Source organism: Cucumis sativus, chromosome 4 (assembly GCF_000004075.3).
Source record: "Cucumis sativus cultivar 9930 chromosome 4, Cucumber_9930_V3, whole genome shotgun sequence".
Taxonomy (NCBI): Eukaryota; Viridiplantae; Streptophyta; class Magnoliopsida; order Cucurbitales; family Cucurbitaceae; genus Cucumis; species Cucumis sativus.
In genome coordinates this window covers 9,612,790-9,625,963 of record NC_026658.2, presented here as the reverse complement: position 1 = coordinate 9,625,963, position 13,174 = coordinate 9,612,790, and the positions used below count along the sequence as shown (strand labels likewise).

The following is a 13,174-nucleotide window of genomic DNA, read 5'->3' as shown; positions in this document are numbered from 1 at the left end:
TCATGCCATCAATTTACTAAACAATTGTTCACACAACAAAATCCATTAATTCATTCATTTAAAGAAAAAAAAAAACTAGAAAACAAGTCATTTAAAATTTAATAACTCAATTAATAATAACAATAATATATAAAATTTTATGTTTTTTATTTTTTATTTTTATCAAAAGTCACGATCTCAAAAGAAGGATAAAATTGAAACAATGATAGCTGAATGGCTAAAGGAGAATGGTAATTTTAATGATAATTATACTACAATTACCTTATTAGTTTGACATTAAAGATTGAATATTTTAAAATGAAAGAATTTAAACTTGAAAGTAGGCGTTAAGTGGCGTATCCAAAAATCATATGATGAGTTTTGAACCCAAATCTTAGGATTTCAAAGGGGGACACAATCACTGTACGAAAGACATAATATAATAAAAAAATGTATTTTTAAAAATATATTATAATTTGACACTTAAAATACAAAAATCGAAAATGTGAAGCCCCTCAATAAATCGGCCCATGGGTTAATTTTGACATCTCACGTTGGTTTTCCAAGGTTTGTTAATTTTACTACATACAAATTGTTTTATGTGCAACCTTAATTTTAATTTTTAGGACATGAAATATACAAACCTCTAGTTTTTTTCCTTTCTATATATATAAAACAATAGTTTGTTTGAAGGGTCAAATTTAAAATTTATTAAAAGAAAGTATATCACTCAAAAGCATAATAAAATCTGAAGTATAGACTAAAATAACATTTTCTAGAACTTTTATCGATTATTTGGTAAGATTTGCTTTTAAAAGAAAAATGTCTCAAGAAAGCAGCAATTTTTTTTTGCATGAATGACATAAATTTAACGAAGAAAAAAGATATTTGACCTAGATTTTGGAGATAAATACATATAACATTTTGCTTCCATCACTGTCTTGTTTTTAGGCTTAACTAGTAGAGCCACTTGTTAACTCACTCTCAAGGCGATAAAAGAAGTTAGCAAGCAATTTAACTTAACAAAATGTTTTTCGTTTTAGACGTGAAAAATAGATATCAAATTAAAACAAATAAGTTTCATTTAAAAAAATAGGAGGAGATACAATTCATTTTTATTTTTGTATAAAAAAAGAACCGGAACCAAACCGAATGGTTCAAACAAATCGGATCCATGTAGAAAGAAAGCTCACCTACTCCCCAATTTCCGAAATTAATTACATCACCACAAGAAACGAAGCACAAAAAAGTATGGAAGTAGTCAACCATGGCGCACAACACAAAGTCAATTAAATAACAATACTCAATACCATTCCCAAACCTCATCAATTCAATTACGCGTTCTTCCCCATTTTCAATTCAACATTATAAAAACTCAAATACACCCTAAATCCACTAATCTTCCAATTTCTACCCCCAAATTTTCACTTCTCCAATGTGTCCTCTCAGATTCATCCTCCTTTTCCTCTCTGCAATTCTCGCCGGATACTTCGCCTGGAGATCCGCTTCTTCTTCTTCCTCCTCCTCCGATATCTTTCAAGCGACTGAAGCTTCCGATAAATCCGCGCCAGAAAACGAGAATCGGAGCGGGACGGAGGACCGACTTGGAGTGAACAGGATGGTTGAGAAGGGATTCTGGACGTTCGTGGACATGGCGAGCGGGAGATTCTTGTGGAGAAATTTGAACGGTTCGATTCTCAACAAGAACAAGCAGGTTAAGGAAGATTGAGAGTAATTACATTATGTTCATTCTTTTAATTTGATTATGTTGTTGGATTTGGATATATCGCTGTTTCTTGATCTGATGGAGATTGAAATGTTCATCACATAGAGAAACATAAAAGAAGATTTTAATGAAATGTAAATGTTTGATGTTTATATTTTCTTTTTTGAATAACCAATTATATATTGTTCATTTAATAATAAATAGAGAAAACGAAAATTATGATATATTTAATGGACAAAAATTAATTATTGACTTTAATCACTTCTTAACGAAATTGTTATTTGTTTTTCAAGAGCTTGTTAATTATTGATTGTTAGACTTTTAATTTTTTTAATACAATCTTTCGGGTGCATGTCCTGTGCCATGTTTACTATTGACCTTTTTTTTTTTAAGTCTTCAACACTATATGGGTTATGAATTTTTCATTCAAGATAGTCATTTTATGAGTTGTAGGAATAATGGTGCCTAATTAGTTATATTCAATGTGTGAATATAAAAACAAACAATGAAAAGAATTAGTTTAGGGTGTGCATTCCACATATTTTGATTTTCTTCCTATTTTTCGCTGAAAGGAAACTTTATAATAAACGTGTATAATAAGGGCTATAATTATTGATATTATCGTAGAAACTACTAAATACAAATTCAAAATAAAAGAATAAAACACTCGATGTGAAGAGATTATTAGAAACAAGACGATCAAAGATTATTTGTCATGCCACTCGATGTAGGAGACCATTATGATATAATTGATATTCAAACTCAAAAAATCTATTTTCGAAAAGACTCGGACATAATGACATCGTTGTTCTCATAGTTGCATTCCTAAGAAAAAACTAAAACAATAAAATTTAAAGAGTAAGTTTGAGTTTATTTAGTATTGTTGGAAATAACTTGTGGGTTTAGGAACCTAAGCAAAGAACAAGATCCATAAGTAAACTTCAATGCTTCGGTCCTATATTGGAGAGTTTAGCATTGTAGGGTATAAACACCAAGGTATGCCAATTGTAACGAGAAAATGTGTCGGTGGTGATAACATTATTAACTATGCTATTACAAGTGTGCCATTGTTGTTTGTTTGGTCAGACGAGGAAGGTTGAGTTTTATTTCCTATTTGTTTAATTTGTATTTATTATTTTCTTACAATTTTTCTTCCGTTGAAAAATCCTAGTCGAACGTTTCTCTTTCTCTTGATTCTATTTCTTATTCTGATGAGTGCACGTTTGAATAGTTGTCACGTCACAACAATTCCTTTCGACATCCATTTACAACAAGTACAACTACAAATAACTTAGACTAGTTTTTAACCAATAAAACTTGAGTTCCATAGCATTTAGGTTTCTTCCCTTAATTTTGGATGGATTCAAGATTGGGATAGTTGTAAGGAAGAATTTTGGATGATATTCGGTTTGCCAAGGTTGCTTCAACTCTGGTCACGTAATGATTGAAGCTACTAAAGCTTATGGGGTTGTTGAAGGGATTCAATGGGAGAAGGAAAAAGGGTTGGATGTTGTTTGGTTGGAGATGGGTGCTAAAACCATTGTCGCCAAAGTCCTTAAATTTAAATTTTCATTGGCTACCAGTTCAGAGTCATTGATGTCAAAGTTGTTGAACTAATTTGCTAAAGGAGAGTGTAATAGAGTGGCTTATAAGTATTTTGGCTCATGGTTTGTCTTTGGGGTCTTCCTGTCTTTGGACTTGTGATTTCAATTGAATTATCCCTTTAATATCCACATTATAAGGAATCCATTGGTTTTCAATTAATTACTTAATGAATTTTTCCCTTTCTAAAAACGAAGTATTGTACTATCCATGAGTTACCATTGTAATCAATTTATAACCATACATGTTTTGGAAAAAACTATCGTATGACCACTTATTTAAAATTATGTATATAAAAATGATAGACTTTAAGTTTCTATTTTTTTTTCTTCTTTTATTTTTGTCTAACAAGTTTTGTTCACTAGGTTCATCTAGTTTTCCATTATTTTTATAAAATTTATACACACGAACATGCACACACACACGCACATGACATGTATGTATATATTATGTGTGTGTACATGCATATGTACAACCTTGCGTGCATGCCACGTCTCTCCCTCTCCTGCTGCCTAGCTATGCGTTTGGTCATCTCATATGACACACCAAGGCTAAAAAATAACATCTTTCGCTTACCTTGCGTGATCAACAAAACCTTCCACCTTGATGCTTGACCAATCTCAACAATAACCCAGAACACTGAAATTTTCCAAAAAAAAAAAACTACTATCAACTATAAATGTTCATAACCTTTAAACTAGAACTTCATTCCTCAAACTTGCTTAGAAATGAGTTAATTATTTTACCTCAAAATCTCAGCTTCAAATTCGAAGAATTGAGTTCTGTAGCTTACAGAAACTCAACCTTGCTCAAAATTCGACCTTCAAATATTCTTGATCTTCAAACTCAAGCTTCCCTAAATCTTTTTCATATGGCATCCTCATACTAGAAAATACTCACGAAGGAAGCTTCTCCAACTTGAATCACACTCAATTTTCAGAAGATAATTGTGAGAACTTTGATTCTAAAGTGAGCCTATTTATAAAGTTTTTTTAAAAGTGGACTTTGCCACCTCCTCCTTGCATGAAACCACCATTTGCATGCTTAAGAACACTTGGAAACCACTTCACCGTCTACCCAAAACGCGTAAAAGTAACCTTCATCGCATAGCAATCAAACTTCTCATCAAGAACATGTCTTCTCACCTAAGCCTCATCCCCAAACGTATGGTCATGAAACTCTTCACTTACAACCTCTTTGGCCGCAAGTCATCGTCTCGCCTATGTTTGCATAACACATCCTCGCAAGCCTATGACTTCCTCTCAAACTAGCCCTTTCTCGCGTAGATAAGATCTTCTCCCCAAGCTCACATTCACGAACCACACATAACAAATCATGTCTCCTACTAGCCTTCAGCACCTAGATAACCTCTAAAAGAGGTTATCTCGCCTAGCCTTATCGTCCAAAGCCAAGCAACTTCCACACCCAACCTTGTCTCTTAGAGATTCTTCATGCCACATCTTCTTCTCGCCTAGGCCTTCATCAAAACGCATAATCCTTTACAAAATAACCTCTCAACACTTAGTCAATTTTCAATCATCAAACCTTCTTTCTTTTTTGGCTACCAACTACACCTGTCATACTTAGCTAAATTTCCTTTCTTCTTCCCACCTAACAAAGAACAATAAACAACTTAACTTCTCATAGTACTTAACACTTAAAAGAAAACCATTCTATAAGAAAATTAAGGAGTAATAACTATCAATTTTTTGTAATCCAAGACTAGCCTCTCATGTTATTCCCCATTAACCTTGGCTACACCATTAATCATTTCCTTTAGAACTACTCCATAACGTTATGTTGCTTGGTTCTTCACAAGGTTCCAACCAAGTCCGAATCCCTTAAGAAGCTAGTAAGGTACATTCATCAGGAAAGAGGAAATTTGGCTTGAGCGACAGAACATAAGACGAAGCATTAGCCTTTAATATATGTGTGTATATATATGAACGCAAACAAAGAAAATATTTTATAGTCAATGTTCACACTTTTTATAGTTAGTGAAAACAACTCTGTGCAAATGTATGACAACTAACATTTCAATATTAATTATAAATGTGCTAAATGGAAAAGAAAAAAGAGAGAGGGAAGATTAAAAACCACCATAAACTTATCCTTAGAAATACCAATTAAACAATTTATAAAAATAAATATATTATTTATGAGTTTAATAATGGTAATATAAGGATCAACAATGGTGACTTGTGAAATGGTAATTATTGATGATATGTCTCTCGAACTTAGCAAAACCTTATGGAGATGTTTGCCCAAGGATTGAGGAATTAGGGTTATTACTATTCTCTACCCATCCCTAACTCTATGCGACATTATTCCCTAATCTTCCCGACTCCATGTAGCACCGTTCCCTACTTCTCCAACTCCACGCCAGTTCTTCTAAATCTTCTCTCCCTTGTCGAAGGATCCCTCCCCCTCTCAACTCCACGTGGCACCGTTTCTTACTCCTCCCACAACTTCACGTCGGTTCTTCTCCATCTTCTCTCCCTCGTCCAAGAATCTCTCGCCCTTACAACTCCACACCCATCCTTCTCCATCTTCTCTCTCGCCGGTCTTTTCTTTCTCTAAAGTCCTCCATCTCCCTTCTTTGTTTTGCTTCCTCGAATCCTTCCAGAGGTTTGTTCTTAGAAAGAGTGTAGTTTAGCAAGTCCACCAAGCTAAGGTGAAAAAAGTAAGGAAAATGTTTTAAAATTGGGACAATAAATCCTTCGATTACACGACAAGGTGATTTGATTTTGTTTGTTTTATGCCATTGTCGTTCTCACGTTTGCATTGTTAAGGGCATGTGCCAATTTTATGGGAAACTATACAAAACTATGGAGCTTGGAAATGCCAAATTTTGTAGGCATTTAATTTATGGCTTGGTGGTTTGAACAAAGAGAGATTGAGATTCTGCCCCACTTTTGTTGGTGGTTTTACCAAATTTTGGAATATAGAGATCAATGTGTTGCAATTTGTAATAGACATATTAGTAGTTAGGAAGCTTAAATTGTATATTATATTCTCTCACTTCTTTGTTTTGCCCTAAACCCAACTCAACCTACATTTTAACCTTAATCCAACCCAACCTATATAATATGAGTTAGGTAGTTTGAGTTATCGGATTCTACCCGTATCTTACACTTCTACCCTAGTGTGCTGTTGTTTTTTCTTTTTTTCTGTGTGTCTTGACTTTGAGTCATGACGTCCCTCTCTCTTTTAGCAATTCAGCGTATTTGCAAAAAAAAGAAAAAAGAAAAAACACAGGTTGACATAACCTCTCCACTCCGTAATTATTGTGCTAAAAAAATGTTTTTTAATATAAAAATAATTTTAAAAAAGAAATATAAATTAAAAATATAAATTTTATTATTTTCAAATAAGTAAGCAGGTGTATTATTTAGAAGTTTTAAAAAATTTATTTTTTTATAAAATATAAATATTTAGTCTATTTTACCATTTCTTCTAAGGTGAAACTTATTTTCTCTATTTCATAATTTTTATACTGAACTAGAAATATTAATTCACTTACCAAAATTATGAATATTATTGGAAATGGTAAAACATTTAAAAATATCTATAAAATATAATAGTTTCTAATTCTATTCATAATAGACACCTGCCAACATATGTTCATGTGGACAAGAAGTTTCGTGTTAAAATCTTTACCTAATCATTTATTACAATATATTTGCAAAAAAAACACCCTTAAATCTATCGTAAATTTGAACTTAAAAATCAAATATCTACAAAAACCATGAAAAATTGGAGACATAGATGGAAGTTTCAACACATAAATTCTATATTTTTATTTGTTTATTTTTTCATAATATAAAATGAAAATATTATTATTTTCTTTTATTTGGTAAATCTTCAATTTTGGAAATCAAGCCGCGTGGAGTTGCTTGAGCCGGCGGACGAGGGAGTCCGGTGAACAATGGCGACGGTGACGCCACCTACCTTAACCTTCCGAATTCCTTCTCCAACTGCCTTAAATGGCCGAATCTCCTTTCACTTTTCTCGGTCTTTGACCTCTTCGTTCAATCTTCGTCTTCGTCTTCCACTTCCGCTTTCTATGGCTGCTTCAACCGACTCCACTTCTCAGGTACTTCCTTCTCTCTTTTTTTTCCAGCAATCAATTCGCTGTTTAATTTCTTGTTTCTTGTTGATTCCATTCCTGCGGGAACAAATTTGAATCATTGGCAATAGATTTACCATCTTTCCTTTCCTTTTGTTTTCATTTTTGTTATTAGGCTCCGTCTGGCTATGCTAATAGCGACGACATTGATGTATCGAAGTTGATTCAAGCTCATCAGGTATTTCTTTCTTTTGATATTATCTTTGATGTTTCCCCAGTGGTAGTTTGATTATGCTTATATTTTCAATCTCGAGATTTGAAGATTGTGCGGAGTTATTTGTTGTGTTTTGTGTGTTTATCAAGTTATTGCTGTGTGTGAATGATGGTGTTTTAGGAAAAGGCGGCTCGGCTTTCGCCAGTTGAAGAGATTCGAACATTGCTGGATCAGAGTGTGCGCGGGACGCTCTCCACCTTTTCCCGGGTTTTCACTCTCTTTTGATCTTTAGTCCTCTTGTCTTTAGTGACTTTGGAATTTGCTGCATAATTATGAACATGTGACTTTGACTACTTGTGTAGATCTGATTTCTCCATTAGTCATTTGCATTTTGGTTGGTTTTTTAGTTCTTAGTAATAATGTATGCACCTTTGCAGAGCTTTGAAGGTTATCCGTCTGGATCTTTTGTCGACTTTGCATGCGATGCTGATGGTACTCCTATACTTGCTGTAAGCAGTCTAGCAGAGCACGCTAAGGTATCATTCATCTTTATGCTCCTAGTCCAGAATTTTGGTAGCAATTGAAAATTTTGTGTGTCAAGTGATTGTTAATCATTTGTAAGTTTGGTGTTTCTTTTCTGTGTAGAACTTGGAAACTAATCCAAAATGCTCATTGCTTGTGGCAAAAGAACCCGAGGATAGGGGAACTTTAGTGGTCACTCTTCATGGTGATGCTGTGGCTGTAAGATATATAGCTTATGTTCACTATTTATTTCTTCTTTTCATGTGTCAGTCTATCTCTTTGCCTGTATTCAATCATCAGAAGGGATAGATATGTTTCTCGTTCTTGTGTCTTATATGATAACTGTTATTGTTAGAATGTTATGGCATGGCAATCTGAATTATGCTCTTCGCAATTTAGGTTTCAGAAGAGGATAGACCTGCTGTTCGTGCTGCATACTTGTCCAAGCATCCAAATGCATTTTGGGTAGTAACCAATCCTCAGAATACTTAAGTTTATCATTGAAGGTTTCTTCAATTTATGCATAAAAGATGAGTGAATATTTCCTCTCTATGTGAAGGTTGACTTTGGCGACTTCAACTTTGTGTATATCAAACCAAAAGTGATACGATACGTGTCTGGGATTGCAACAGCTTCTTTGGGTTCAGGAGGTTTGTCTTTTTTGAGATTTCCCTTTTCGTTTGCTTTTGCACATAAAGGTTTGGTCATATCTTACGTCATAAACAAAAACAAAGAGGGAACTTGAAGCTGGTCTTTCACCTTCTGTTTAACTCTAAACTGTCTTATTCTTTATATCAGGCTTGTTCTTGTCAAGCTGACTTCTTAATTTTCTACCTTTTTATCCAAGAACTAAGCAGTGAAGAGTACATGGCAGCACAAGTTGATCCAATAGCTCAATTTGCAAAGCCTGTGACGGTGATAACATAATCTTAAGATCTTGCTTATTATTTGAACATATTTTTTAACTGTGAATAACCTATTTTCTGAATCAGTTTTTTTCCCTCTTAATCTTTAGTCTCACATGAATAGAGATCATGCTGAAGATACAAAGAACATTGTGAGACACTGGACATCCATTCCGGTAAAATTAATATTTTCTAGATAAATGTTTTGTATAATTCATCTTTACGTGAAATGATTTAATATTTTATTGGTTTAGTTTTTTTATCAGATTCTGGGCTATATGATCGGGAGTGAGTGACTGGGTCTAAATTGGACCAAGTACTTGGGTAGCTTTTGTGAATAATTTATACCCTGATATACTTTTATATCAGTTTTAAGATTTTAACCATTTCAATTTTAGTAACCGACCCCATAACTACAAAATAGCTATTACTTCGCTTGGTGTTAGACCCTTATTCCATGACCATCACCATAGCTTTTTTACACTCCTTTCCATTTTCCAATTGGAAAGACCTTTTGTAGTTTTCTTGCTAGGATTTCTCATTCTTTTGTAATTTCGGTTAGATTTTAACCAGTTTGGTCATTGAGTTTGTAAACTTCAGAATCATTGTATGGGCTAAAACAGTCACCAAGAGCATGGTTTGATAGATTTACTACATTTGTCAAAGTCCCAAGGGTACAAGGGGCACTCATATCAAACCTTGTTTACAAAAGTCTCCAAGACTGGGAGGATTGCCGTGTTGATTGTTTATGTTGATGACATTGTTTTATTTGAGGATGACCCCGCTGAAATCATCCAATGAGAAAGAAGATGGGTGATGAGTTTGAAATTAAAGGCTTAGGGAATTTGAAATATTTCCTTGGGTGGAGGTAGCTAGATCAAAAGAAGGTAGCTCCGTATCTCAGAGGAAGTATATCCTTGATTTGTTGGCTGAGACAAGTATGCTGGGATGTCGTTTTGTTGATACTCCTATTGAATTCAACTGTAAACTAGAAAATTCAGGTGATAAAGTTCTAGTTGAGAGAGAAAAATATTGGTGCCTTGTGGGAAAGTTGATTTGCTTGTCACAAACTAGATTGGATATCTCCTTGATGTGACTATCATTAACCAGTTCATGCAGGCTCCTTGTGAGGAACACATGGAGGCAGTTAATAGAATCCTAAGGTACTTAAAAACAACTCCTGGTAAAGGGTCGATGTCCAGGAAGACTAACGGAGAGCTGTTAAGTCCTATACTGATTCTGACTAGGTAGGGTTTATTGTTGATAGGAAATCCATCTCCAGCTCCTGTACCGTTGTATGGGGAAATCTCATAACATGGAGGAGTAAGAAGCAATGGGTTGTGGCCAGAAGCAGTCCTGAAGCTGAGTACCGGGCCATGAGTTCGAGGATATGTGAAGAAATTTGGCTTCAGAAAGTTTTATCTGACCTTCATCAAGACTGTGAGATGCTAATGAAATTATTATATGATAATAAGGTAACTATTAGCATTGCCAAAAATCCAGTTCAACATGATAAAACTAAACATGTGAAAATTGATCAACACTTCATTAAAGAAAGACTGGACAACGGTAGCATATGCATTCCTTACATCCCTTCGAGCCAACAGGTTGCTAATGTTTTTACTAAGTGGCTTCTCAGACAAAGCTTTGACTCGTGTTAGCAAGTTGAGTCTCATTCACATCTACGTCACAACTTGAGGGGAGCCTTAAAATTAGTGTGCCTGGTCCAATGAAGGATTTACCCTAATTTCCTTTCTTTTTTATCATAAGATTGTTGTGAGTTTATTTTGCCCGATCTTTTGTTAATATGATAAATTGATAAGAAAGTTAGGCAGTGGTTTTTCTCCTCTTTCGAATTCCCACCTAACTTGGTGTCTGTTTTACTGCTTTTCACAATTTCATACCATGAATGAAATTGTATCTTATCAAAGTATAGTTTTATCTAGAGAGAGAGAGAGGATGCCCCACCTATTAGAGTAATTGAGTAATTAAATATTTTACTAAATTACCCTTACTCATCTTAAAGTGGTTAGTTTGTTACGGGTTTGTTACAAGTGTAGTCTATAAATAACCACAGCTGTATCGATTATGAGTGAGAATATTCAGTTTCTTAAAATACAGTTTTATAACCACCCTGCTCTTTTTCTGATGCCTTTTCTGTATATAATTAATATGTACATATATTAATGAGGGATCCTGTGGGACTGTGCTTCTATTCTATCTGCAGGTTGATTCTGCCATCATGCTGGATTTGGATAGCCTTGGTTTTAATGTTAAGGTATTGTTACTATTAATTAAATTATTTATTAGACCTTGTTGACTTGTATTATTTCACAAAAAGTTAATTATTTAAGTTCTCTAATTCTTTTCTAAAATATGTCGGAACATGTTAGGGTAATTAGTAATTTATTACGTCAAAAGCTTACGTGTTAGGTTAGCAATAGTCGGCTCATACCTGATCATGATATTGTGGACCATTAATCTTGACCGGAGGAAATGGCGATATGGATAATTGGACGCGGACTGGCATTTATGCTAATGTTATATTCAATGAATTTACTTCCAATCTATCGAGCTATTAAATTAAGATTTGCCGGTGATATATACTTTACAAAGGATGTATTGACTTCAGTTCTACTTTCTAAAGGGCATATCTTGTTTTATTTGTATAACTTACTTAATTTCCTTTCTTCTTTTGTTCATTTAGGCTGATTATCGAGGGACTTCATTTAAGCTTCGTGTGCCTTTTCCAAGAAGAGCAGAAAGTAGAAAGTGAGACTTCTTATCCTTAATTGCGAGTTTTGTTGATCAGTTGCTTCTATTGAAATAACTGTTTCTTTTTATTCTAGGGAATATTCGATTTTATCAGGTTCAATCCTTAACTCAATAAGTGAAATTCAAAACCTACCCAAGGCCAAGTTAGAAAATTAATAAAAAACCAAACAATCAATCGTCCATAATCTTACTCCAAAAACACTTAATCCCAACACAAAAACACCCTACATTCAACTATAAATTATAATATAAAAAGTAGAAATAATGATGGAACTCAGAGCCAAAATGCTCATACCTAATAAAGTAAAATAAAAGCACAGTTCCAGTTTATAACCATAATAGTAGCCCTGTTTGGTCAGAGTCACAAGAACGCTGTCATCTAGCCATACATCTTTTAAGCGACGAAATTCAACCAATAAAAGGTTTTCATATAAAGGCAAGAGATTTAGAAGTAGAAGAGTTTTTTGTAGGCCTAATTTTTAAAAACAAAAAACAAAATGCTTACCAAATTAGACCGACCTTTGTTTTGGTTTTTGAAAATCATGTTTGTTTCCACTCATATTCTTACATTGGCATGCATTTTTAAGTACAAAGCTGACACCTTAGCCAATTTTTTTCTAAAAACTATATATATATTTTTTTAGATTTCAAAATTTGACTTTGATTTTAAAAACAACCCATGAAAGGTGGTACAACCCATGAAAGGTAGTGTAACCAACAAAAGTTGAAACTAAGGAATGAAAGTGGGGTTTGTAGAGTTAATTTTCAAAAACAAAAAAACTAAAAGCCAAATAGTTACCAAATGGGGTAAAAAACTTCATGCACATCTCGTCCATTTGGAAATTTAAGCCATTTTCTGTGCTGCATTTCTGCTCACTGTTTTTCTTCCTCCTTTTTAGGGATGTCAAGACTCTTGTGGTGGAAATGGTAGAAGCTGCTAAGCCTCAAGTTTAACCATCTTCACAGGAAGATAACCAATTAATTACTTGTTCTCTGTCTAAATTCCTGAGATTGCTCTTGGCATCTTTAAATATTAACATTGCTTCTCATAAAATAGTTTCAAGTTATACATGGTATCTGAAAAACAAGCCATATATGTAAATCTGATTACAATTTTAAATGATCACTTGTAAATTTATTTCACTTTTTCTGAATGATTTGCCAGGATATAGATTTGAAGGACCATGGTGATCATCATATGTGATACAAATGTAAGCACTTTTTTTAAAGAGGGCTATCATTTGTTTGATACATTTTTTTTACTTAATTCTCGTAAATTAATCTTCTCCAGAAAGTTGGATCATTCTGATTAAACTAATAGTTTAAAGTTGAGGTTTGAACAAACTTTGTGTACTATAATCCTTGATCTTTCAATTTGTGTC

General features: G+C 33.7%; 1 protein-coding gene across 1 annotated transcript; it reads left to right on the top strand.

Moving 5' to 3' along the window:
* The first annotated feature begins 7,154 nt into the window (after positions 1–7,154).
* LOC101222185 (glutamyl-tRNA reductase-binding protein, chloroplastic) lies at positions 7,155–13,059 on the top strand. The gene is made up of 12 exons (XM_004147488.3): positions 7,155–7,403; positions 7,552–7,614; positions 7,771–7,857; positions 8,028–8,126; positions 8,236–8,331; positions 8,512–8,577; positions 8,672–8,762; positions 8,960–9,027; positions 9,128–9,193; positions 11,245–11,295; positions 11,725–11,789; positions 12,692–13,059. The coding sequence occupies exons 1-12, from the start codon at positions 7,236–7,238 to the stop codon at positions 12,744–12,746; spliced, it is 975 nt and encodes a 324-aa protein (XP_004147536.1). The 5' UTR covers positions 7,155–7,235; the 3' UTR covers positions 12,747–13,059.
* Positions 13,060–13,174: the final 115 nt, after the last annotated feature.

What these genes read in the sequence shown, in the direction of transcription:
- LOC101222185 (XM_004147488.3), top strand. Translation starts at nt 7,236, where the DNA reads ATGGCGACGGTGACGCCACCTACCTTAACCTTCCGAATTCCTTCTCCA. An exon ending in TTCATGGTGATGCTGTGGCT is followed by an intron (nt 8,332 to 8,511) that starts GTAAGATATATA and finishes TTCGCAATTTAG; the next exon opens with GTTTCAGAAGAGGATAGACC. An exon ending in AATTTGCAAAGCCTGTGACG is followed by an intron (nt 9,028 to 9,127) that starts GTGATAACATAA and finishes CTTAATCTTTAG; the next exon opens with TCTCACATGAATAGAGATCA.